We start from the raw sequence: 26,296 nt of genomic DNA on the forward strand, positions 1-26,296 counted from the left end.
ACCAGTTGCTGGTGGACCTGAGATGTACCCATATCTTTCCTTACACAAGGTGCTTTCTACTTCCCCCACCCAAAGTTGGCAGAGACACTGCCGCTTGGGAGACAGCTGAACTTTGGGGCCATTTGCCATTCCGAGTTCTTAGAAACTCTGCCTAGGAGCGGTGGCACCACAGGAATGAAAACTCCTTGTGGAGAGGAACTTTTCCCATGTTTTCTGCTGTCTCCTCAGCTCCTGGTACAGCCTGATAGATAGAAGGTGTTCAATAAAGATGTCTTGAATGAATGAGTGAAGCAGTTGAGAGGGAAGAGGATGCATTTTGGATCCAAGTGGCCAACACTGAGCCCAGGTGAGCCACACGTTGGCTATGTAATATTGAGCAAGCTACTTAACTCCTCTGAGCCTCAATTCCCTTGTCTGTCAAATGCAGATAAGAATATCTACCTTGTGTGAGACAATAATTGTCATTATTGAGCTAATAAATGTCAAATGCCCACCACAGAGTGGGTGGTAAATAGATGGTAACCGTTATCACCAGGGTCTGGCCTCCTGCAGTTGAGGAGGCATGGTGAATGCCCCCCAGGCCCCTAGTTATCATCTCCCACAGAAAATAAGTAACTTCCTTTGCTTTTGGCTCAGTTAATAATTCTCTAGCCTCTTGTCTCTGACTGCAACGCCCTCCCCTTTGCTTCCTTCCCTGGTGGAGGTGAGAGGGCAGAATAAACCTCCCAGGGGAGCCCAGTACCCCAAAGTGCAGAGATGTAGCAAATGAATGGCTAGAGAGCGGGCAACCTGGGAAGCAGACCTCATGCCTAAAGACAAGCCAGGAAGGGGTGCTCAGAACTTTGATAGGGAAAGAAGGGAGTGGGGTAGGGGTGTTTGTTGAACAAAGCTCTGTCTGAGTCACACAGGAGGCTGGACTTTGCCAACAGACAGGGACACTCTCCCCTACCCCTCTTTAGGGCGGCTGGGAGGTAGGACTTTCTGCCAGGAAGCGCTAAGTCACTCCTCCTTGACTCCCCACCCACCTCCACTTGTCAGCTGCCTTCTTCTCTGAGTCATAAAGTCCTAGGGGTTTGTGAAAGATCTGTCAAGCTAGGGTTCTAAGCCAGGAAGGTCATGCCAACCAGGAGGCTATATCCAGGGGCTGTGTTCATGGATTATGAACTCACTTCCCAAGCTGGTGCTTGCCACTCTTGGGGACAATCCCAATTATAAGGAGGCCCTGGAGAAATTTGAAGGCTCCTACCACTCACTCCCATGGCCACAGAGCTGGTTCATGGGATGCAGAGACCACAGGCATCAACAGCATTATAACTGGGGGCTGAGCTGTCACAGGAGGGCCAGTGTCAAACCATCACCACAAGCCCTCAAACATTCCATCAAGGGGTAGCCTCCAGAGGCCAGGCACCAAGGAGGGTCTGGCAGACCAGGGGGACTCCTCCTGAGAGGAACTCTTTGGGGCCATGAAACAGCAACTTGGACTTCCCAGCCAGTGTCACCACCCTTCTCATCTGAGAAAGGCAGATCAGCTGGGAGCACCATTCCACCATCCTCCCAGCCCCACCCTCCTCCCAGCCCCACCCTCCTCTGCCTTCCACACATCGTATGTCATCAGGCCCCCTGCCTGGGAGGTGTGCTGCCAGAGATAAGGGGAGCACAGGCCTAGGAACCAGGAGGCACTGGGAGAGGCAGGTGTCAGGAGAAAACAGGATGGGGGCAGGGAGGGGCAGGGAGGGGCAGGGAGGGGGCCTCCACCACTGGACAGAAATGTAGAAAAACAGGAAGGCAGAAGATGAGCAAATTGACAATGAGGAGCACAGAAAGACAAGTAGAAATATGCACAGGTGGGCATGCTGCTCAGCTCTGTCCCAGAACCTCCAGGACCAGTGTCCCTGACCCTTGACAGAAAAGGATGGATTAGGGCCGGGCGCAGTGGCTCAGGCCTGTAATCCCAGCACTTTGGGAGGCCAAGGCAGGTGGATCACCTGAGGTCAGGAGTTCAAGACCAGCCTGACCAACATGGCAAAACCCCATCTCTACTAAAAATACAAAATTAGCCAGGCATGGTGGTGCACGCCTGTAATCCCAGCTACTAGGGAGGCTGAGACAGGAGAATCACTTGAACTTGGGAGGCAGAGGTTGCATTGAGCCTAGATTGCACCACTGCACTCCAGCCTGGACAGCAAGAGTGAAACTCGGTATCAAAAGAAAAAAAAAAAGGATGGATTAGATAAGTCAGTCCAGAACACTGAAAATAATCAGATTGTTTTCTCTCCTTCAAATCTGGTTAATCATGGGGGGAGGCTGAAATATCATGAACAAATGAGAAGAATGATATTGGTGGGGCCTTGGTGGGGCCTTGGCTGGAGGAGGGTCTGTACACTGTCCCACATGCAAATGACACGCAAAGCAACATGCCACCTTGGCAGCTTTTTAATCAAAGACCAGGCAGTCGTTTCCTTGAAAAGACAGGCCACAAGAAACCTGGACGCTTGTGCTTACATCCTGACACTCTGGAAATGGAAAGGTGGAGCAGGAAGCTCATCCCCCATGGCTCCAGGTGTAGAAGAGAGCTAAAGGTTCAGAAAAAGGAATCCACAGTGTCAACAGGCCAAGTTTGAATTTGGGCAGGATATCAGCCTGGGTGGGCCCCATGAGTGTGCCAGTCTGATATGGTGAGATAAGCCTGGGACAGATGGGCTGCCGCATTCGTGACTAGAAAAGAGTCCCCAGGAATCTCTGGCTCCTGCCTTCAGATTGTGATCTTTCCAGGTTGGTAGATCAGCTTAGGTAGAACAGTTCTCGGTGAGGGCCAGCTACATGCCTGGCTAAGCGCTGCCCACTGTGGGAGGCAGAAAAGCTGATCACCCGGGACCTGATCTCCAGGACTCAGAAGCACTTGGAGGAAGGCCTATTCACTCAGAAGCAGTTACCAGTGCTGGGCAGTGTCCTCCAAGTGCCAGAGGAGTGCTGTGGAGAAAAGAAGTCCATGGAAGCCAGGAGATGGGCAAGGTGGGGCCTGGGGTTGGAGAGAGCTCAGAGGTACAGGACTGGAGCTGGGCCAGGGAGAGAGGAAGGACCTCTGTGAGTAGACCTCCTCTGAGGGGCTCAGGCCAGGAAATGAGTCAGGTTAGGAGGCAGAGACAGACGAGGAGCCGCAGGGGAAGGCTCATCACTAGCATGTTCTCTGCCTCCCCAGATTTTGCTTCCTCAAGGTGAATGCGGCTTCAAGGGGCCATCTTTGTGCTCCTGCCCCACCTGGGGCCCATCCTGGTCTGGCTGTTCACTCGTGATCACATGTCTGGTTGGTGTGAGGGCCCGAGGATGCTGTCCTGGTGCCCATTCTACAAAGTCTTATTGCTTGTACAGACAGCCATCTACTCTGTTGTGGGGTGAGTACCTGTTTCTCACACATGGCCCTGGTACCCAATGGGGTGGGAACAAGTCCTCTATATCTGAATTACTCCCATATATTGTCCTCCAAAGGCAGACACTTTGTCTTGACTCTTATGGTGGGTCCTCCAGAAAGTAAGAAACCCTCTATGCCTGCCTGGGGTTCCAGTTAGCCCTTCTTCCACCCTCTCTAAGTCTCCCCAGCCCCTCCCCCACCTCACTGTGCCCAGCTCCTCCCACTAACTCCCTCCCTGGCCTGTACATGATGCCTAGGCCCATTTGCCCCCATTTCAGCCCACAAGGGTATCCAAGAGTCCTTATGCCAGACAGCCTCCTCCATTTGCCATGGAACCTCCTCCCATTAAATGTTTTTGCCACCATCTCTCCACAGCTACGCCTCCTACCTGGTGTGGAACGATCTGGGAGGGGGCTTGGGGTGGCCCCTGGCCCTGCCTCTTGGCCTCTATGCTGTTCAGCTCACCATCAGCTGGACTGTCCTGGTTGTCTTTTTCACAGTCCACAACCCTGGTCTGGTAAGGCACACAGTGCTCAGTAGCAGAAGTAATGTGCAAGAGGGTGAAACCACCTGGCTCCAGAAGCACATAATTCAGCAGAGCAATTGAGTGCAGGCAGGTAATGGGTGGGCAGACTTCTCTGTACTCCCATGGTGTGCACAGAGCCCCAGGGACTGAGCTCGTTGCTGGGCTGGGTACTGTAGAAAGGTGGAGGTGCTGGTTCTCGGGCAACCAGCTGACCCCCAGCCTCTATGCCCAGGCCCTGCTGCACCTGCTGCTGCTGTTTGGGCTGGTGGTGAGCACAGCACTGATCTGGCATCCCATCAACAAACTGGCTGCCCTGCTACTGCTGCCCTACCTAGCCTGGCTCACTGTGACTTCAGCCCTCACCTACCACCTGTGGAGGGACAGCCTTTATCCAGTGCACCAGCCTCAGCCCACGGAGAAGAGTGACTGAGGCCCTAGGGCACGGGAGAGGAGGGACGGCCAGGATGGGGAGGAAGAGTCTGCAAGCAGGGCTGTGGAGTTAGGGTTCACCCCAGTGGGACCACCCTCCTGGGTCCCCTGGTGCCGTTTTTCCTTAGAAATCAGAGAAATGGGAAAGAGGGGGGAAACTGATTTTACACTTAAATAATAAAATCCTATTAGTAAATCTGAAGGTATGATGTGAAGTATGTATTTGAATGCATAATATGATGCCTAGGGCGGCAGAGTGGGATAGAAGCTTCTGGACCTCTGTGTGAGTGTGTGCGTGTGAATGAATGTGTGAAGGCCCATGGGGAAGGGGCGGGCACACCAGCTCGCCTCCACTCACATGCCTCCCTACCTGGCATAAAGATTTAGCACTCAGATGTTTAATTACCTGAAAAACAAAAGGCTTTTAAAAAGTGACAAAAAAGCCAAAACAGAAAAATACACCTTAAAAAAAGGGTACTGGGGGCCAGGCATGGTGGCTCACACCTGTAATCCCAGCACTTTGGGAGGCCGAGGCGGGTGGATCATGAGGTCAGGAGTTCGAGACCAGCCTGGCCAACATGGTGAAACCCTGTCTCCAAAAATACAAAAATTAGCTGGGTGCAGTGGTGCGCACCTGTAGTCCCAGCTACTCGGGAAGCTGAGGCAGGAGAATCACTTGAACCCAGGGAAGTGGAGGTTGCAGTGGGCTGAGATCATGCCACTGCACTCCAGCCTGGGTGACAGAGTGAGACTCTATCTCAAAAAAAAAAAGGGGGATACTAATTATACATGTTAAGGTTATATAGTATATATTATACATTAATTTATATACCAGATTATGATGCAATATCTATTTATAACATATACTATGGTTGTATGATATATATGTTATGCATCTCTGATAAATAAGATTATAGACCTTTTTTGCTTTCATACATTCCTATGCTTTCCTTATTTTACATCAATTAATTACTATTAGAATAAGGCAAAGACGATTGAAAAAAAGAGACTAAGCCTCAGGGTGCTGACAAGTGAATTCATAGGAGCTTCTTGTTTAGCCTTCTGTCTTGCTTCTCTTTTTCTAAACCTTCTTAGTGGCTTTTTAATTTTTGTCTCCTCCCTTCTCTGATTTTCTTCTGTCCTTGTTTCAAAGCCCTGATGGTGGCAAGGAGTGACCGCCCCTGAGTAAGCCTCCTCAAATCTTTAACAAGGTCAGCTGGAAGGCCCAGACACCTTGCAGTAGGGGGTCTCCACCTGCTGCATGATGGGATCACCAGAAGTGTTTAAAAATCCTCATCAGCCTCTGCAGGGAGGAGGCCTGGGCATCAATGTTTTTAACACTTCCCAAGACCTCCTCAGGTGCAGCCAAAGCTGTACCACAGCTGTTTGGAGCTTTTTAAAAAAATGCGTATTCCTCGGACCCCACTCATAACCCATAAATGAGAACGTTGCAGGTAGGCTCCTGGCATCTTTAGATTTAAAACCTCCTGAGCACTTCTGTCAGCTGCTAGCTAGTTTGAGTGCTTTGGGCACAGATCATTTATCAGGGCCCATTTAGCCTTGACAATCTGAGGTTTTGTGAGCTGAGTTTTAGAGCTGAAACAAACTGTGTGCTCTCAGGTGAGAAGCCAGCAAGGCGGCATAATTTGAGAAGGGGAGTGGGTCTTTCCAGAGCTCACCCAAGAGAGGGAGTCTGCAGCCTCCCCTCCTCCACCAAGGGCATGCTAAGCCCCGTGGGTCAGGTCACAGGCACCCCAGGAGGACACACACAGTGTCCCACCCACCTTTGTATCTCCAGACCCAGGGCAGAGCAGAGCACAGAGTAGGTGCTTGTACGTTTTTATTTGTTGATTAATTGAATAAATAAATGAACACATTGTCATACTTTAAAAACAAATGCTGACCAGCACCCTGCTGCCACCCCTACCCCCACCCCTACTCTGGAACAACTGAAAAAAGAATGGAAAGGCTTTAATCACTTTGGAAACTCCTGGTTCTAATGTGCAGCCAAACTGAGACGCACTGCTGCAGGGCATTGCTTCTCAAAGTGTGCCCCAGAGACCTCCTGAGACACTTGTTGGGACTCCAGACCCATGAAATCAGATCATCTTGGGGAGCGAGAGCAATAGGGTATGGTGATTTGCAGTTCTGGCCATGGAGTCAGACCAACCTGGGGTTGGATACTGACTCTGTTATCTATTAACTGGTAACCTGGTGCAACTTTTAGCTACAAATACTGATGCACAGAGGATAGGCTTGGAACCCACAATATATGGGTTCTTACCCAGCTCTACTACCATTGTGTGATCTTGGCAAGTGGGCACCCCAGACGTTATCTTCCATTATTATGATCATCTCATAATAATATATGCATTGTAATATTTGCTACCAATTTTATTCATTACCAGCTAATTCTAGAAGTTAGGTGGAACCTCCAAGAAGATGTATGATGCCTAGGGTATTACTTTGACCTCCCCAAGGCAAGCTGGAGCCACTAACCCACGCCTCTAGCTTAGGACTTAGCCCTAGAAGAAAGCTTAATTTGGGCAGTGTCCCAAGCCCTGAGCTGGCATGACTGCCTGATACAGCATGAGCCAAGCTAAAGAGATTTTTGGCCATGTGCAGAAACTCAGCATGAAAGGGCAGAATCCCAACTCCAAACTCTTATCCTCTGACTCCAAAGTTGTCCTTAAAATCCTCCTCTGCCCCAGCTCCTTGGTTCCTGGGTGAGGGGAGCCTCTAATCGCACAGTCTCCAACCTCCCTGGGACTCTTGTCTTTCCCCTTACCCCACTTCCCAGTTCAGAGCCCAGCCTAGTGGACACCTGCCTTTGGCCCTCCTCGCTTGTTACTTAAGAGCTGTGCCTAAATAGACTTGGAGCTGCCTCTTCTCTTTGCAAGTGTATCCCAAGCTTCCACCATTCAAATTATGTGCACATTTTTGTTCTGAGGCAGTATTTTTCCATTTGCCTCTGATTTGGTGAGTCGGAGACAGACAAGATCATAAGGCTCTGCAGATCTCCCATCCAGCAGCTGGAGAGGCACTGGGTAAAATAGCAGACCCAGGAGGTGGCATATCTCATTCTATTGTATCCTAGTTCATCCTTTCCTCTTCTAAACCTTCACTCTTCCTCACTTTGCCAATTTCTGCAGAATGGAAACACAGGGAGGCTAGGTGAGATGGCAGACTGGTAGATGTATGTCCAGTGGACAAAGGTTGGTCAGCTGGGCTAGGAACAGGGCAGAGTGCAGGATGTATTTATTCTGCACATCTCTGGCCCCTCCTACCTACAGGCAGGTAGAGCTGCTGCGTAGGAGATGCCTGGAGGCCCCTGAATGTTGTCAGTCCTGGGCCAGGGCTCCAAAATCTCTTTTCTTTTGTGAATGGCCACTATCTGCTCTGTCTCTTGGGGTTCCCCTGTACCCCAAGCCCAGTTTCAGAGTCTTCCCAGAGGTCCCATTTCTTGTAGTTCCAGAAAACAAGCACACAATCCTTTTAAGGATTTTACTGCTGATTCTCATTAGCAGCTTACAGGGTATTCAGTCCAAAGCCCAACTTTGCTGAGAACTCCCTCAGATCTCGACCTTCCTCTTGTATCCTCAAGTAGAGCCCAACAAAACATTTACCTGCCTCCCAGACTCCTTCTCCCCCCACCCCCAAATGTCGAGGACACTCCATACATTTAGGCTCTTCTTCTGGTATGGAAGCCAGGGGAAGCCATCCCTGGTCACACCAGGGCCTTGATCATGTTCATCAGGGCCTCATTTGTCCCTTTCCAAGGTCGCCCAGCCCACACAGGGATTATCCACTAAGAGAAGCACCAGAAAATCCCCCTAGTGCCCACTTACACCTACTCCAACACATTTCTCATTTTAAGGGCTGAAATTCCCCTCTCAAGTTGATTGTAGTTTGTCACCTCTTCCCAGTAGGTTCTTTGGCCTTGCAAACAACCCTTCAAAGAGGAATACTATTAGTCACCTTAATGTACATGATCCTTATCAGATCACTTTCTTCAAAGACTGAAAGTGCCAGCCGTGGGAGCCGGGAGGTGCCAGGAGTAGCCACTGGAATGGAAACCATGGTGACCAAGACTAAAGTCCCAGGAGTCACCATTTTACCCAGGGTGGTGTGTCCCACATGGCAAAGCAAGCATTGTGTCCTGTACAGAAGACTGTAAACTCTGTCCTGCCCTGTGATTCTGGTGCCTTCTCCAATCCCAGCCTCAGACTCTGGGAGACCCTTGGCCCTCTCCCCTCTTCACTGGCCAAGGCTGCTAAAAGCCCTGGACACCTCGCGTTTATATCAACAGAGCAGTTGCTAGAGGAAGCAGCCTCCTGCCCTCCAGAGGGGTGTCTGGTGCCTGAGGCCTGTTGTTTGTGTACCTTGTCTCAGTAGTGACCAGAGGGGCAGGCACGCCTGGGCTGCGTCTCTGGGGCAACGTACTGTTGGGGTCCCAGCTGTCCCTGCACATAAAGCACCGACTCCATCAATGCACCCCTGAGGTATCCTCTTTCAGGGAGTGAGAATTTAAACCTTCCTTTGGTGAGGCTTCTATTTTCCACCAGCCCCGCTCCTGGCCTCTTTGCTCCCTTCCCAATGAGGGCAGCTCCACATCCAGCCAAGATCCAAGGAACAACCATGCCTGACCCTGTCCTCTCCTTCTCAGCCACCTCCTAGAATCTCTGAATGTTTTCTGAAATGACCGTGGGAAACAGGACAGGGAGAGGCATGCTGCAGCGTATCCCAGGCCTAACCCAGCTCCTTTCAGCCACTGCCATCCCAACAGAAGGGGGCAAGGGCCTGCAGAGACAGGCTGGGAGGATTCCAATTTTGGTTTCCATCCCCAGATACTAGCTGTCTGGTGTCTCTTTACCTGTACCCCCAACACACAGATACACACACACACAACCCTCACGTACCAATTACTTCCTAGAGTCTGTTCTTCCTGCAAGAACTCCTTCTCAGCCTCTTCAACTCCCACTGGTCTCTGTCCTTCCCTTCTCCCAGAGCTGGGCCTTATGGGTGCTGGCAGCAGTTGAGACTGAATGGTGAAGGAGGTAAAACATGACTCTGGAAGCACATGGCTCTGCCCTCTCTAGCTGCATCACCTTGGGCAAGTCACTTAACCTCTCTGGTCTCAATTTCCTCACCAGAAAAATTAGGATAATAATAGTACCTACCCCAAACATCCTTGTGAGGAATAAATGAGTTAACCTACATAATATTTTAGAGCAATGTCAGGCCAGCAGCAAGGACTGTGTTAATGTCAGCTCTCCTTGTTACTAAATTCCAGGGAATATGACACAGTAGGAGAAGCATGGAACTTGGGAGCTGACAGATATGGGTTCACATCCCAGCACCCCACTGACTCCATGTGTGACCTTGAATGAAATACCTTACTGCCTAGTATCCTCCTGTGCAGGAGGGGGACTACTAATAGAACCTTACCCAACAGGGTTAACATTGGGTGTGGGGTGTGCCAGCCCTGACGAGTATAGAGGCAGCTGTAGGGAGAGGAGTCAAGCTCCTGGCATCTGATCCCCCAGATTAGTTGCTGCACTCTGGGATGAGCAGAGTAAACTGGTCTGACTTGGAAAGAAGAGCCAGAGACCAGCCAGGAATTCAGGCCCCCAGGAGGTGCCATAAATAGCCAGAGCAGATCAGACGGCCTCCAGGGATGGCAGGCTGGGAGACGGGGAAGGCTCAAAGGAGCAGTGAAAAAGGAAGCTGTCAGTCATCAGTCTGGGGGCAGACCCAGGGCCCTCTCCCAAAGGTCAAAGGGAAAACTGTCTATAAGTAAGATAGAAGAAAGGGGTCAACTCTTAAGGACCAGCCTGAGACCACCTGCGCACCATTCACTCTGAGTTGTTGGGAGAGGCAGGAAATTCTCACCATGCTGTTCACCTGTGGTCTTCACAAGCCCACTCTGTGCCCTATTTTCTGCCCTTTGACCATTTGGAAATAGAAATTAATAGCACAGCCTGTGTCACAGACGGGAAAACGGAGGCTCAGAGATGTCAAGTGATTTGTCCAAGATCACACAGTGAATCAGGGGCTAAGACGGGGATATGAACATAGAATATTTTTTGCCTCCTAATCCAGGGTTATACATGACAGCCAAAATAGAAGGCCCTGTCCTCAGGGAGGAAGTCTTTCTTGCAGGGGAACAGTGAACTGGAAGGATCCATCCTCCTTGCTTTCCTCCCCAAGACATTTTACGCTTCCTCTGTTGATCCAGGCATATCACCATAGCTGGGCCTGGGAAGTGTGAGAGGGATGCACATTTATAATGCTTCAGAGATGTTTCATCAAAGGTAGCTGTGCGCAGCCCTGGGAATACGCTGAACTTGAACTTGGGCTCTGAAGACCTGAACTCAAAGCCCATGTGATCTTATACAAATCACTTCACCTTTCTCAGCCACAAGTCCCTAACTTGCAAAATGAGGCCCATAATTCACATCCATGTGAGACTGGTTTAAGGACCAAATGAGATAATGCATGCTTGAATGCTTGATTAATGCCCCAAATATGATAAAAGCTGGGAGCCCCCGGTGAGGCAGCACCTTATTTATCTCTGTACTCTTGGTATTTACCACAGCACGTGGAACATAAGAACCTCTGATAAATGTTGACTGAACAAGAAAATGAAGTAAACTCTTTACATTTAAATGTGGTATGTTTGTGTGATAACAACATTCTTTGCAGTTTATCAGCTGCCACTGTCTTTTTATTGTGGACACAGGCACTATTATCTCTACTCTGTGCTTTATTCCCCCGGAAAAATGTTTGAAAAAATAAGAACCGGATAAAAATGCTTTCAGTGGCCGGGCGCGGTGGCTCATGCCACCCAGCACTTTGGGAGGCCGAGGCAGGCGGACCACGAGGTCAGGAGATGGAGACCATCCTGGCCAACACGGTGAAACCCTGTCTCTACTAAAATTACAAAAATTAGCCAGGCATGGTGGCACGTGCCAGTAGTCCCAGCTACTTTGGAGGCTGAGGCAGGAGAATCGGTTGAACTCAGGAGGCGGAGGTTGCAGTGAGCCAAGATCATGCCCCTGCACTCCAGTCTGGCGACAGAGTGAGACTCCATCTCAAAAAAAAAATTATAATAATAATCCTTTTAGTAGTAAATCCAAAAGGTAGGGGACCATATAATTTATTGTCCACAGCAGGACACCTTTGGGAGTAAAGGGGTGCTAATTAGTAATTATGTCTGGACAACAGGAAGAAACCATGACTGGCAAACCAAAATGCTGGGCATCACACTAACAGAGCACTCTGCCGCTCAGACTCTCTGGAGGAGGGAGCCCTAAATCTTCCAAGCCATCTTGACTCCTCTTCTCTAGTCAGACCCTCCAAAGGGTGCCCTACCCTCTCATCCCCACCAGCCAAACCCATTTGGAGCTGTTTTCAGATCCGTTCCCCAGTGTTCTTAGGTTCCTCATTTTCAACCTACAAGTGACCCTGACCCCTTCCTTCTGCTTCCCTGAGAATGGCCTAGAGTGTTTGCACTGCTCCAAACACAAAGACTTTTGCCCCTGCTAAGTACCCATCATGCGAGCTGCAAAAATCATCCAGCCATCCTCTGCTGCTATTCTGGCTCAGGGTCTTTTCTAGGGGCCGCCATCATCTCTCTCTGGCCTCAGCAGGCTTCTCACTGGTCCCCTGCCTCTGCTCTTCCCAAGTGCTCAGACCACCTGTCTCATCTGTTCAGAGACAATGGCTTCCCACCTCACTCTGAGAAAAAGCAAGGTACTTATGACAGCCCATAAGGCCCCAGCCCCTTTTACCCTTGTTATCTCTCTGGCTTAATCTCTTAGAACTCTCCAGTCACCCAGATGTATGTCCTCACTAGTTCCTCAAACACCCCAGGAATGCTCCCTTCTCAGAGCCTTTGCTCACATTGTTCCCTTCCTTGGAACGCTTTCCTCTTAGATAACCAAATGATTAGTTCCCTTGCCTCCTTCACATCTTCTTCAACTGTCTCCTTTTCAAAGTCCTTCACCCTGGCCATCCTATAAGGATGTAACCCCACCTCTTAGCACTTCCTGTTTCCATTTCCTGTCTTTTCTCCTTGGCACTTATCAACACCAAATAGACCATGTATTTTACTTACGTTATTTGTTGTTCAGTCCCTCAAGCTCCACAAATCGTCACAGCAGGGATTTTCATTTGCTTTGTTCTTTTGCCATATTCCCAGTACCTGAAACAGCACCTAGCATAGAGTAGATGCTCAATAAATATTTGTTAAGAAGAATAAAAGACTGACTGTGAAAGCACATAGCACGGAGGTTGAATATTTGGCCTGAAGTACAAAGGCCTGCATTTTAATCCCGGCTCTGCACACTTCTGTGAGTCTGAGTTTACCTGTAACTTGGGATAATACACAACGCCTCCCACGGCTGTGGCAAGCATACATCTGATTTCATTGAAACCCCTAAACCCACTGCCTGGCCTATTTCGAAATCTCTGAGCTAAGTAAATGGCAGCTATTGTTACTCAGGGAGGCTCCTGATCGATTTGACATTACATTATGGCTTCGTAACAGGCAAATCAGCACCCACCGCTTTTGAGTCACAACTCACACACTTACTCCCCAAATTGTCAGTTTTGATCCCACCTCTTCCTGGACCCCTCCTTTCCTGAACCCACATTCCCCCAAAGCAAATGGCCTGGGTCTTTTTGCAGTCATCCCCTTTCAACACACATCTCCTCCTGCTTAAATCTCAGAAGGCCACCCTCCTAAATCTCAAGATGCCTGCCTTGGGGCCACTTCCACACTCTCCCCCAGTGGAGCTAGGGAATTTGGGTGGGAAACAAAGGGGAGAACATAAGGTGAGCTGAGAGGGAGAGGGAGAGGAGAGCAGGCCAAGCCATACCCACCTGCCAGGTTCCTGTCTTTGCCTACTGATAAATAGGGGACACTAATGGCCAGATTTTCCATTCCCCCACCCCAGCACCCGCCGTCACTCAATTATAAAAAGATAGAGAGAGCCTGGAGGAGGGGCAGGAGGCCTTGGCTATAAAGCCTGTGGCTAAGTGGGGAAAGCACGAAGCCTGCTGGGTCCTTTTCCCGTCATCCCCAGCCAGATTTAGCTGCTGACAGCTGCTTGGGACTCTGCTGCCAGGGCCTGGCCCAGATCTGCCTGCCTCTCCTCTCTCTCAGTGACTCCTGAGCCACAGACCCTCCATGGCCCAGAAGGAAGAGGCTGCTGCGGCCACTGAGGCTGCCTCCCAGAATGGGGAGGATCTGGAGAACCTGGATGACCCTGAGAAGCTGAAAGAGCTGATTGAGCTGCCGCCCTTTGAGATTGTCACAGGGTAAGCCTCAGATGTGGGCCAGGGTTCTGCTCCCTAGAAGAGTGCAGGCTTGGGGTAGGCTGTGGAAATTCAGGATGGTTACATTAGGTGTCAGGGCCAGCTACAACCCTGCAGCAGTGAGAGTGCACCAGTGGGCCCGGCAGGGGTGGTAGGGGACCCAGCGGCAAATTCTCATGGCTTCTCAGGGTGACACCTTGGGCTGTCTAATCAGGGAGAGGTAGGAGGAGCTCCTTGGAGGCAAGAGCCCAGGGAATAAAACCACCCTTCAGGCCTCCTGGTATTGGGACAGCCACCTGCCTCTCTGGGTAGAAGCTTAGTCCCAGGGAGTTTGGTGAGGACAGAAGATGAAACTGGCACATCTATATGTGGCTCCGGTCAAAGCACCCCTTCCCCTCAACTTCTCTGTTCCTGAGTGGGTCTCTCCGCTAGCCATAGGCCTCTAGCCCTTTCTTTAGAGCTTCTTCCTGGAGTAGATGCTCCCAAGACAGGAAAAATAGATCCATCCTTTCCCAAGACTCAGAAGCAGCTTTTTTCTTATTAAATCTTTTGAGTCTCCTCAGGGGCTGTCCCACAGAGAAACAGAGAAATTACATGCAGATAACGCAGCCCAGGAGCTTATGGACACAGGAGCTGTTCTAGCATGCTCAGGCATTGCCTGGAGGAACTGGGACCCAATGAAAAGGGTCTACAGACTGCAAGGAGGGGGCTGTGTGCAGGGTACCTCTGTCTTATCCAGATTATGCCATCTCCAGGAATAAAACTAAGTAGTCTTCTTCCTCTTCCCTTTCTATTCCTGTAGTGGAAGACCCTTCTAAATCCTGAGCAAAGAATAAAAAGAGAATCTATGAGGCCATATTTCCTCCCTGAACCAAACGTTTCCTTCATGGGGTCTCCAGGAATGCCCACAGGCAGGGTGGGTGCGAGACTAAGAGAAATTTCAGGAAGAAAGGAGGCATGATGCTTTCAAGGGGGAAAGGAAGCCCTGAGTGGCAATTTGGACTTGATATTTCAAGCTTGACAAGTGATTTTCCCGTCAGCCACAGTTTTTGCACTTATAACATGAAGATCTATAGTAGTAAGGTCCCTTCCAGCTCAGATGTTTTCTGATTTCCAAGAGAACCTAAGGGAAAATGCACCCTATTTCCTGAGGCAAGAGTAGCCCCTGAATTTCCATTTGCCCATGCCTACCCAACTAATCTCGCCCTCATCCTAGGATTAAGGGAGCAGCTGGGCACAGATTAATATAGACACAGGGAAAGCCTAAGGCAGCCTGGCCGGGAGAGTCCTCAATTCCAGTGGCTTTCTTATGGAAGGAGAGCCTTTTTCTAACACCTCAGCATCTGGTATACGCTATCCTTAGTCATACACACACGCGTGTGCACACTACACTCTGTGTGGCATTCCAACACAGAGGCAGGGTAGGTCAAGAACAGAATTAGACTATGTTTGTTCAGCTGAACTTGCTTTGGGGGTCCCAGAGTAATGGATCCTGAAGGGTTAAGTCCACTGATACAACTTACATTTGTCCAGGGCTTTATAATCACAACATAGTTTCATGAACATGAGACCATTCAACACTCAGCACAAAGGTAGGAGAGGGAGATATATTATTGCCACTTTACAGAGGGGGAAACCGAGACTCAGAGAGATTGAATGGTATGTCCAAAACCACAGAACTGGTAGGTGGCACATCTTCTTACTCCCAGCAAAGTATCCTTTCTACTGGTCTCTTATTCATTCTGGATCCTAGGTTTCCCAGAGCTCCACGTTATCTCCATCTGGGAGGTAGTGAGGACCCAAGGCTCAGAAAAAGAGGCACAGAAGGGGCAACGTTCTGAGCATTCTGTGAACAGTTCAGGTGGGAGGCAGTGCCCTGAGTGTTTCCTGGCCACAAGTAACAGCTGTAAAGAGCTGTCTCCTGGGCCCCTCTGGGTAAACAGATGGCTTAAAATAGCCCAGAGGTGCAGTTGGGTCTGTACAGGGAGAGGGTGAGGGAATAGCTTTCCTCTCTTTCCCTCTTGAGATGCATTCCCCCCAGGACTTCCTCCTGGAGTCAAGGGGGTCAGCAAAGCAGCTCCTTTTCTAGCCTGGTCTCCTATAGGGAAGATCTTTAGTGCTCCTTATATTTGGGCCAAAAACTAGCAGAAGAGCAGGTGGCTTTTCCGGAAACAGTCCGACATGAGGAGGGTAGCTGGTAGGAAGGAGAGATGCCCAGCTCATAGCGATTCTGGTTGAATAGGGCATTCAGGATAGAAAGCGGAACTGAGCACATTAACAAAATAACATGGTAGAATGTTCTGGAAAAGGGCCTAAGCCTGCCGTAGAGTGCTGAAGCCAGCTCCTGTTGGTTCACAAGTCTCTTCCCAACTCTGCATTCAGTGATATCACCTCAGGAGCTTGAAATCTCTGTAATGGGAGTACTTACCTTATGGAAATCAGCAAACTTTAGAAATCGGGGATTCTTCCTTCTATCAGAGAGCTGAGTGTTACACTTATCAGCACACCATTGAAAACCAGAAACCTCTGAAAGTGAGAGGAAGAGCAGTGGGAAAGGGATCAGGTTTGGTAATGCTTAAGACGGAGCTCTGAAGGATACAATTTGAGGCCTGGAGAAGGCATCATATGTATCATACATCAATTTCCTTTTTCTTTTTTGGAGATGGGGTCTTGCTTCTTGCTCTGTTGCCCAGGTTGGAGTGCAGTGGTGCAGGTGCAATCACAGCTCACTGTTGTCGCAACCTCCCGGGCTCAGGTGATCCTCCTGCCTCAGCCTCCTGAGTAGCTAAGACTACAGGTGCATGCCACCACGCCCAGCTAATCTTTGTATTTTTATAGAGATGGGTTCTGACTGTGTTGCCCAGGCTGCTCTCAAACTCCTGGCTTCAAGCAATCCTCATGCCTCAGCCTCCCAAAGTGCTGGGACTACAGGCGTGGGCCACTGTGCCCAGACTAGCTTTGAGTGTCTACTGTTGTCCAAAACCTTAGAAGTTGGATTACTCACTCTTTCAGGTGAGGAAACTAAACCTCAGAGGGATTAAGTCATACGGCCAAAGCTTGTTGATGGAGTAGGATGTGAACCCCAGGACTGTCTGACTCCAAATCATCACACTGCATCCAAAAAACCAGAGAGGATTCTTTTTATATTTACTGAATAAGAGTTGTTCATTTACTGCCTGTTTCCCCTGTTAGTATTTAACCTCTATGAGGACAGCACTTTGTCTTTTTCACTGCTTTATCCTTAGCACCTAGCTCCTGATAGGTACTCAATATGTATTTGTTGAATAAATGAATGACCTAATGAATAAAAACCTTTTGGGTGGTTCTTAGGATCTCTGTCAGACAAGATAGGGAATGAACTGGGGGAGGGTTTCTTGAGGACAGCAGCTCAGGGTGTATGACGATCCAGCAGCACTAGGCTTAGGTAAGAATTTCCCTGGCTCATGCCAGCTTCTGGACACAGCACGTTTTAGCGGAGCTCTGGGGCACGAGAGCTGGTTGTCTCCCCAGCTTTCCAACCCAGTGAGAAGTGACTGTGGCTTTTTTGCCTGGCAGCACCCTTGATGTGAGCTTGGCTTTGTCTCTAGTTATGTTGTGTATGTTTTTACAGAAAGCAGAACCTCCTATCCCAGGGATTATTATGGAACAAAGATAAACGACACACACAGTGATTCTTCTTCCAACCACTTCTTTAGCTACCAGTAGTTTACTCTAGCCATGTAAGGAACACAGAGAGGCAGTGTCCAGAGGAGAAGGGTGAGATAAGGAGTGAGGGGACTTCGACACCAGTTAACACCAGCCACAGCCCTTTATCCTCACCCTGGCCTCTGGAGCACACTGGGTGGTGTGTCATCAAGAAGAGAAGGCGGCCCACTGACTCTGGCCAACCTGCCTTCCACAGAGGGTTGGGGGCAGGTCAAAGCTCAGGTGTGAAGACCATGCCTACCAGGGAAAACAGGCAAGTTCAGGGCTTCCCTTGGGCAAAATCCCATCCAGTCCCACAATCTGGAGTTCCCTTCTCAGCTCTAGGGAGTCAGGCTGCTAGAACCCTCTGCTCCTGCTCTTACTACTCTTTCTGATTATGCCCACTCCTTGGTATCTGAAAAGTGGTCTGAAAGCAGAAGGCCAATGAAACCAGCAATCCTCCCTCTTTCACGCCAGTCATCAAAAGGTCTAGTGAGGGAAAGCTGAAACAAGTCAACACATGATTACCTATGAGTAGATTTTTCCACTCATGGATTATTCTGGAGCAAATATTTAATCTCAGTCCAGCTTCAACTGCCCTCTGGGTTGCTTCCTTTCACAGTATAGATTTATGCTTAGAAAATTCAAACGTTTTGAACGTGAACCTGAGAAAAATATATTACATTTACCCACATCCCTTCTCCCTCCATCAAGCAGATTATCTTCCCAATTTTTTTTCTAGATATTTGGACTCTCTGTTTCCTCCCAAGTGAATTGAAATGCCCAGTAGCCTGGGTCTAAGCAGATGAAGGGTGACTGGCCTTGTTTGCAGAAAGTATGAGGAAATGGTGCTTAACAAGGTGCTATCAGAGGCTGGGGAGAGGGAATAGAAATCAGGCTGTAGGTTTCTATGCATGAGGAAGTGACTGGATCAGGGAAAGAAATCTACTACCAGCATCTCTCTCCTGACCACCACACACCACCACCACCCCACCACCACCACACACAGACACACACACACACCCCTTTACCAGTAAAATATTTTCTGGGTTAAATGTAAAGGGCTATAGTTAAATATGATACTTAGGCCTATCATGCTACTTAAAAAAAACTGCTGGTGATGATTTAACAAGTTAGGTGTCATTATTTCCTTCCTTCCACTAGTGGGCATAATAGTGTTAATTTATTCTGTGAGTCTACAAAATTGCCCAAGATGGCCATGTTGTCTAGCTCCCTGGAGAAATTCCAGACCTCTACTACCTCTGTTCTCCTCGTTTCCCCCCAGGACCTAGCTATTTCGGTCTGTGAGAGGCCTAAAGAATCTCATCTGACCTTTTTGCTCCTTCTAGAAGACCAAGAAACCCACTCACAAATCAAGCAAGTTTAGTCTCTGAGCAAGCCCAAGGGAACGACTAGGAACCAAACCTTCCCTGCCTTTCCTTTGCTCCTTGAAATCACTTCTTTTCCTGAGGCATCTAGTCCAGAAGGCCCTGCTGAGGGACAGAGTAGATTCTAGGGCTGCTGGCCAGAGGGGTTGGAAACCGGTATTTATAGAGAGATGACCTTTCTTCCTCTCCCTTGGGTTTCAGGTTTCTTTGGGTCTTCTCCTCTTGCCTAGGGAAGAGGAGGAGGGGAAAATGTCAGAGCTTAAGAAGGGCAGAAAGAAACAGTCACCTCACAACCACCAAAGCCAATTTGCAATTGCATGCTGGGCCAAATTCACACTGGCCTAAATTCATACTTCCAGCTGAGCTATAGGGAGCTCCAGAAGGAAAAGAGGGACCACACGGCAGCTACTGTTTAAGCTTCCAAGCTATTTGAGTAGCCATGAATATTTGCCAGGGTTCCACCTGATAATCCATCATATAGGTGGCCCTGGATTAGACTTGGGGAGGGGGGCAAAAGGCCTTGAAGAGCAAGTTTGGGCAGGAAAGGTAAGCTCTGTGCTTCTCCAAAGCAAAAAGCCACTCCAGGAAGTGAAGGGACCATTTGGCAACTGGTAAAGTTGAGGAGTGGTCTGGTGGGGTGAGTACCTTTAGGGAGCACTCACTATAAGTGAACACCTAACAGGGACTGAGAAGACGAGCAGGGAAACATCAGGCGATCCATTCTCCTAAAATGTTAAGTAAACAATAAACACTTCCAACTAGGGACAGAGGGGCTTAGAGAGCTAAGTATAGTACCTGAAGGAATCCTGGGGCTGGGTTCTCAAACACATCCATCTCCACAGTGGAAAATGAACCTGACAGCAAGGGACATGGAAACTTGGGTGGATACATTTTGGTGATGGGTGGGGGTGAGGGAATTCTTCAGGGAAATAAGTCAAGTTTACTCATATCTTTGGCATCTGCTGCTCATCCCTAGGCAGCCAAGGCCCTGGGATACCAGGGATTCCCCTGCAGCCCAGGGAGTCCGTTGACTTCTTTGGGGAAAGAGAAGAGGTGGAGACAGGCAATAGTAGAATTAATGGTGCCATAGGTATCTCTTGGGGCAGCCAGAGAGATTACATTTTTAAAAAGGAAAACATTGAATCTTTCTAGCTGGTACTCATCTCCTCCTCTCTTGACATTTTTCATCTCTCCTATTAAAACTTCATTTTCTTTGGACTTCAAACTTGAACAAATCTTGCCTATTTTAGAAAAACACACACATACACATAAAAGTAAAAACAATCTTCAACTCTGATATCTTCTCTGGCCCCTCTCTTTTTTCTTCTCCTTGTTATTACCAAAATTTTCAAAATTCCTGGACTTTTCCTGCTTTCATTTCCTAACCATCCATCTCCTCCTCAAAGGCACCCATATAATTCATCACCAAGTCTAGTGTCCTAAGACACCTACTAGACTTGTTCAATTTGAGGCTTTTCCTCAGCTTCACACTATCTGCATATTGCCATGACCGTAATCTTGCATGGACATCACTTTTATTGTTTTCCTTCTCAAGAACCTGTAACAATTCTCTACTGCCTCCCCAATCAAGGCTAAACTTTCGAGAACCTTCATAATACTTCCTCTACTGTACCTATCCAATTTTAGCAGTCTTATAATGTTCTCAGCTGTTTTATTTACATCTTCTCTGTCCAGCTGCAATCTAGTTGCTAAATTATAAGCATCTGGAGGGCAGAGACCAAGTCCTTTAAGATTTGGAGGTGATTCAATACTAAATACAGGCTTAATTATCCCAAGATACCCTTGAGTAGTCTGTCCTCACAGATTAAAATTCTTGGACACTTACCATGTGACAATCCCTTTACCTGAAAGTAAACAGACTTGAGAAGTAGTCACTTGAGAAGGAGAGCATGTTATTGCAAGTTTTAGGCCATTTCATGCCAAGATGCAATTTACATGAGTTACAAGGGAGAGAAAAGAAAGCATAAAATGCTCTGCAAAATCTTTGTTTTGTTCTGTCATGAGAAATTTTATATGCTTGCTACTTACCTGGCCACTTATTGGAATCATCCAGAGAGCTTTTTAAAAATACTGATGCTTGGACCACCTCTCCACATGTTCTGATTTAATTGGTCTGGCATGATGCCCAGGCATTGACATTCTCAGTCTTCTAGGTGATTCTAAAGTATAGGCAAGTTAAAGATTCAATGATTTAGAAACGTAGGGGTATGTTGTGCTGGAAGAGTGATGGTGGAGACAATGTCCCAGTAGAGTGACCAAAATGCACACCTCAATCCAAATTCTCCTCTCCTTCAGATAAACCCTTCTGAATTTTTTAATGCTTTTTTTTTTTTTGTCACTGATGTTACCACAGACAAGACCTATTTATATTAAGAGTGAATGCATTTCTGAAATACTGATCTGGAAGAGCTACCTACTCTAGGCTGGTTCTAGAAACAAGAACTCATCATTCTTTCCTGTCCTTTTGTCTCCTTGACCTACAGAGAACGGCTGCCTGCCAACTTCTTTAAATTCCAGTTCCGGAATGTGGAGTACAGTTCCGGGAGGAACAAGACCTTCCTCTGCTATGTGGTTGAAGCACAGGGCAAGGGGGGCCAAGTGCAGGCATCTCGGGGATACCTAGAGGATGAGCATGCGGCTGCCCATGCAGAGGAAGCTTTCTTCAACACCATCCTGCCAGCCTTCGACCCAGCCCTGCGATACAATGTCACCTGGTATGTGTCCTCCAGCCCCTGTGCAGCGTGTGCTGACCGCATTATCAAAACCCTTAGCAAGACCAAGAACCTGCGTCTGCTCATTCTGGTGGGTCGACTCTTCATGTGGGAGGAGCCGGAGATCCAGGATGCTCTGAAGAAGCTGAAGGAGGCTGGCTGTAAACTGCGCATCATGAAGCCCCAGGACTTCGAATACGTCTGGCAGAATTTTGTGGAGCAAGAAGAGGGTGAATCCAAGGCCTTTCAGCCCTGGGAGGACATTCAGGAGAACTTCCTATACTATGAGGAGAAGTTGGCAGACATCCTGAAGTAGGGCAACTGGGCTTTGCCTCACGTGAGTTTTCCTGGTGCCATGGCACCATAACGTTATCATGTTAACTCCAGTAGAAGGTGTGAGGTCAGGTAGAATGTGTGATATGACTGATTTTCCTTTGGAAGGGTTTCATTTCTCTGCTTTTGACTGGTTGCAAAAATAGTTTAGAACATGCCTCTTTCCTCTGAATCCCTCTCTGAACTTTTCCCTCCCACACTTTTGTATCAAAGTGACTTTCCCCTAACTTAGAATACTCAAGGTTGACAGGAATCCTAAAACTTTCATGAGGCAAGATGACCTTCTTCGGTAAGATTTAGATGGTGCAAGCACCTGCTACTGAACCACAGCAGAGAAGACACTGAAATCCTGAGTATGCCCCTGTGTACATGTCAGGGATTACTAATTCTAGACACCTTCTAGATGCCCTGCTCCCATATCCACTGGCAATCTTACCATTCCATTTTTCTCTAATGAATGTTTTTTAGTCCTTCAGGGCCAATTTTTTCACTTATGGTAATTTTTAAATTCCCCAAATGGACTGGTATTTAACTTTTTTTAAGCCAGACCTGCTTTCATGTTTTCAAACAAATGGCTTACACTTTGAAGGAGACCAATAATTGCTGTGTGAAAATATAATACGGGAACATTTTCCTTATGTTGAGAAGACCTCAGTAGAATTCATGAAGGATGTCAAATGCAGGAATGGGGATAATATAGCAACAAGCTAGTCCATGCAGGAATATTTAAAGAGTTAAAAAGACATGTGTAAATCAGGCAGCAGCTCAGAAGTAACCTCTTACAGATATCAAGAGGTGATAGGAGAAAGATTAGCTATTTAAGCAAATAATTAGGACACAATTAAGGCCAATTTGGCCTCTTGCTGAGGGTAAATTAAACTCTAACAGAAACAGGCCAATTACCCTCAGGAAAGAGGGCTAAAGGATCCTTTACTATCTTTTTTGCATTTAGTCTAATCGAGTTTGCGCCTACAGAAATGCTATGACTAAGCCCCCTTTGCAAGGCCCCAGTTACTGATCAAAATCTTCCAGTAATAGAGGAGGGGTACTCACGACACTCTTACCCAACTTTAATCCTGCAACAACTCACATATTACTAAAACATGAGAACAACAAGCTTCCATGAAGATAATTTACTTCTGGTCTTTCTCACTCCTAACACCCTTAAGAGAAGATGTTGCTTCATAGACACGCTTAGGAAATATCAATGTTTCAGAGCTTGATGTTGGCAGGTGTTTTCTATTAGACATGCACATGGGCACCTGATCATTCTCAAGCTGAGCATTTGCCAACCCATGAAGATACAACTTTCAGCCATTTCTTTTAAAAAGCAGGACCCAGTCACTGAAGTCAGTGAGCCTATGATAGGGTATACTGTGTGGTACTCTGCTCATATAAAATAAGACACTTGATAGTGGTGAACAGTAGTCAAAACAGATTTCTGAGGTTGCCCTCTGAGAATATAAAATTTAACTTTTAAAATCTCTTGAAGATTTTGTTAGTGTATGTACTATCACTGTAATTATAAACCCAACATAGATCCTACAGACTAACTGGCAGCTTAAAATTTAACCCCAGTATACTTTCCTTTCAAACATCTTTCAGAGTCAAGGGCCCAGGTGCCTAATTAGCAAGTCCTTACGGCTTTTTTTTTTTTTTTTCTTCAGTGATTTCAAATATAACTGTATTATCTGGACCCATTAACATGCTTCCCTTCCCCTGTCTTCTATTTGAATTGCTCATGTTTGTGAAGGAAAAGGTTAAGATATACCAAGTTAAAAAAAACAAAACTGGCATGAGATAAGAGCTGTAATCTAAAAGCCCAAAAGAACAACCCTGCTTAATTAAAATAATCTTGAGAAATGAGCATTTGTTAAATAAAGTGTCTTATTTTACATACTTCTTATTTCATCTTTTGTTTTTTTTAAAAAAATGACAAAATAGTATTTAATCCTATATTTAGTCAAAAGACCAGAGTTAAACCAGATCTCTTCTGGGGCTTTTTCTGTGTAAACCACATCAAAACATGAACAAAAGACTGGCTTCTGATTTAGTCAATCCTGGTACATTTACCCAATCCTGGAAAGGAAACTATGGAGGAGAAATCCAGGGACTTGTTGGGAAGTGCACACAGAAACCTTAGTTCAAAAAGAAACTAGTCATTGTTGGGGGCCAGCAGGGCTCTCAGTAACACATTTTCTTTGTTTTACCAAGGTCTTCCTGCTGCCACCAAGAGACAGCAATGACATGTACAGCCATCTGGGACATGCCTGTCTTCCTAATACCATTTGGAGCTGGACAACATTTGACACCAACCAATCATACTGGACAAGGCCCTTAGAGGACTTGAAATATACTTCTCACGCTGTAGTTTATTTAGGCTGTGCCTGTCTCTCTAATGCTGCTCTTGGGAAGGACGAAAGTGACCTGCAAAGAGAGAAATGCAACCATACATGGGCTCCAGTCAACTATGGGACTGAAGGTCCTAATTGCTCACCCAAGGGGGCTGCTTAACACAAACAGCCTCAGACCCAAGGTTTAGATTTCTGAAATATGCATTTTATGTTAAGTTGGGTATTTTTTTTAAAAAAGAAAAACAGCAACATTAATAAAAGAAGTGGTGTGTTTTTCCCGTGGCCAGATGTTTAAGAAACTTGAACTTCTGGAAGTTGCCACAGACAAGTGAGCTAGTCCCAGACACAGGGACACTCCAGGCTATGAACCAAACCATGGTTAAACCAGGACTTGCCTAGACAATGCAGAATAACTCTCCCATACAGACTTCTTACGAAAATCAAATGAGGGCCTTTCCCTTCTCTGAAGGCAAGTAATAGGGCAGAAGATGGAACAAAAAGCATGAGAAATCTAAGGTAGCCACATCCCAAATGCCAGTTAATAAGCAACTAGCTTCTTTATTAAAGAGGAGCGGGTGAAAAATAGTAGTTTAATGTTCAGATATACAATCATTTAAAAGTATTCAATACATGGTATTTGATGGTAATGGCAGAATGATGTCAAGTCTCTTTTTTTTTTTTTTTTAAAGGTTTGAGTCCTATGTGGAAGCAAAAAGTCACAGGTGAATTTCCAGGTGTTTGCCAAACTCTAACTAGGTTTCCAGGAATAATGTATTCACTCTGATTACCAGGACATGCCTCCTTTCCCCAGGCTTCAAGTGTGATAAGTCGTCGGAATTTGACCCAAGACTACTATTGGCAAATGACAAAGTGCTTTATCACATTCCTGCCAAGTCCCAGAATTCCACTTACAGCCAATCCTGGATGAGACTAGGTTTTGTTTAAAGAATCAAGGCTCAAACGCCAAGAAAAAAAAAATAATAATAAGAACCATAATCTCTTTAAAAGTAAAGGAAGCCTAGAAAATCCATGTTTTGACTTGTGTTAAGGTTTACAGATGGTACTCAATTTACAATGATTTGTCTTGCAATTTTTTGACTTTACAACGGTGCAAAAGCCATACACATTCAGTACACCCTTCAACTGAACTCAACTTAAGATGGAGTTACCCAGCCATAGACCTAACATAAGTTGAGGAGCATCTGTGATTGCAGAGTTAAGCAAAATATTTTAAATTTCTTTAAGTTTCTTATCCCCCACTCTCATTTTCAATTTTGTGTATTTAGACAATCTCTCCTTCCTTTTTCCCTTCAACTTTATGTGGACAAAAGCAATGCTTCAAGAAAAGCTTCAATCTAAAAGTTTGATAATGAACTTGACCCTCCACTGCCCCTACCCCAACAACATGAAGAACTTGTCTGTTCCACCTAGAAATACAAAAGTGAAATACTTTTTTGAAACTGTTGCCTCTTATCAGGCTGATATGTGATAAGAACACCGTCTAAAGTACAAAGATTATATTTAACCAGTACTTTCCTGGTGTTTTAACCAGCCCCTTCTAAAATACAGTTGTTCTTTCATACTCGGGAAAGCAGCAAGTCCTGTGACAGATCCAAAGTCACTCTAGGGAGAAAATCAATAGCAAGTCTGGCTGTTTTAACTCTCAACACCACTGCAAGGGAAAACAAGAAAATGTCTAGTTTCCCGAATAGCTCTCATACTGAACCATTGGCTAAATCCATGAACTTTATTTTCCTACCATGACCACAATAGAGGACTAGTCCTTGCAGCTTCGGAAGAAAAGAGGACTAATATTTAGACCCCAGCTGGCTGCACATCCAAATCTTCTATGGAGGTTAAAAACACAAAAGTGGCCATCCCACTCCACCACCCATTTTTTTTTTTTTTAATTGAGATAGGGTCTTGCTCTGTTGCCCACACTGGGGTACAGTGGCACAATCACCGCTCAATGCAACTTCAACCTCCCGGGCTCAAGCCATCCTCCCGCCTCAACCTCTAGAGTAGCTGGAACTACAGGCCTGCACCACCACACCCAGCTAATTTTTAATTTCTTTTTTTTTGTAGAGACAGGGTCTCGCTATGTTACCCAGGTTGGTCTC

General features: G+C 47.1%; 2 protein-coding genes across 3 annotated transcripts; both read left to right on the forward strand.

The window, feature by feature from the left end:
- The first annotated feature begins 2,693 nt into the window (after positions 1-2,693).
- On the forward strand, positions 2,694-4,566 carry TSPO2 (translocator protein 2). Of its 2 annotated transcripts, none has more exons than XM_002816860.5 (4): positions 2,694-3,012; positions 3,200-3,392; positions 3,785-3,926; positions 4,168-4,566. In XM_002816860.5, the coding sequence occupies exons 2-4, from the start codon at positions 3,220-3,222 to the stop codon at positions 4,363-4,365; spliced, it is 513 nt and encodes a 170-aa protein (XP_002816906.2). In that variant the 5' UTR covers positions 2,694-3,012; positions 3,200-3,219; the 3' UTR covers positions 4,366-4,566. The 2 variants fall into 2 exon arrangements, with proteins under 2 accessions (XP_002816906.2, XP_009240117.2); XM_009241842.3 differs by having other exon boundaries at positions 2,952-3,042.
- An 8,922-nt stretch (positions 4,567-13,488) lies between these two features.
- APOBEC2 (apolipoprotein B mRNA editing enzyme catalytic subunit 2) lies at positions 13,489-24,827 on the forward strand. The gene is given in 3 exon segments (NM_001131936.1): positions 13,489-13,688; positions 21,262-21,826; positions 24,037-24,827. Coding segments are annotated over 2 exon segments (675 nt in total). The 5' UTR covers positions 13,489-13,557; the 3' UTR covers positions 21,806-21,826; positions 24,037-24,827.
- The last annotated feature ends 1,469 nt before the right edge of the window (positions 24,828-26,296 follow it).

Source organism: Pongo abelii, chromosome 5 (genome assembly GCF_028885655.2).
Source record: "Pongo abelii isolate AG06213 chromosome 5, NHGRI_mPonAbe1-v2.0_pri, whole genome shotgun sequence".
Classification (NCBI taxonomy): Eukaryota; Metazoa; Chordata; class Mammalia; order Primates; family Hominidae; genus Pongo; species Pongo abelii.

Excerpts from the sequence above, each read along its gene's own strand:
- TSPO2 (XM_002816860.5), top strand. The coding sequence starts at position 3,220 with ATGCGGCTTCAAGGGGCCATCTTTGTGCTCCTGCCCCACCTGGGGCCC. Across the intron at positions 3,393-3,784 it reads GCCATCTACTCTGTTGTGGG|CTACGCCTCCTACCTGGTGT; the intron begins GTGAGTACCTGT and ends ATCTCTCCACAG. Across the intron at positions 3,927-4,167 it reads CAGTCCACAACCCTGGTCTG|GCCCTGCTGCACCTGCTGCT; the intron begins GTAAGGCACACA and ends CTCTATGCCCAG.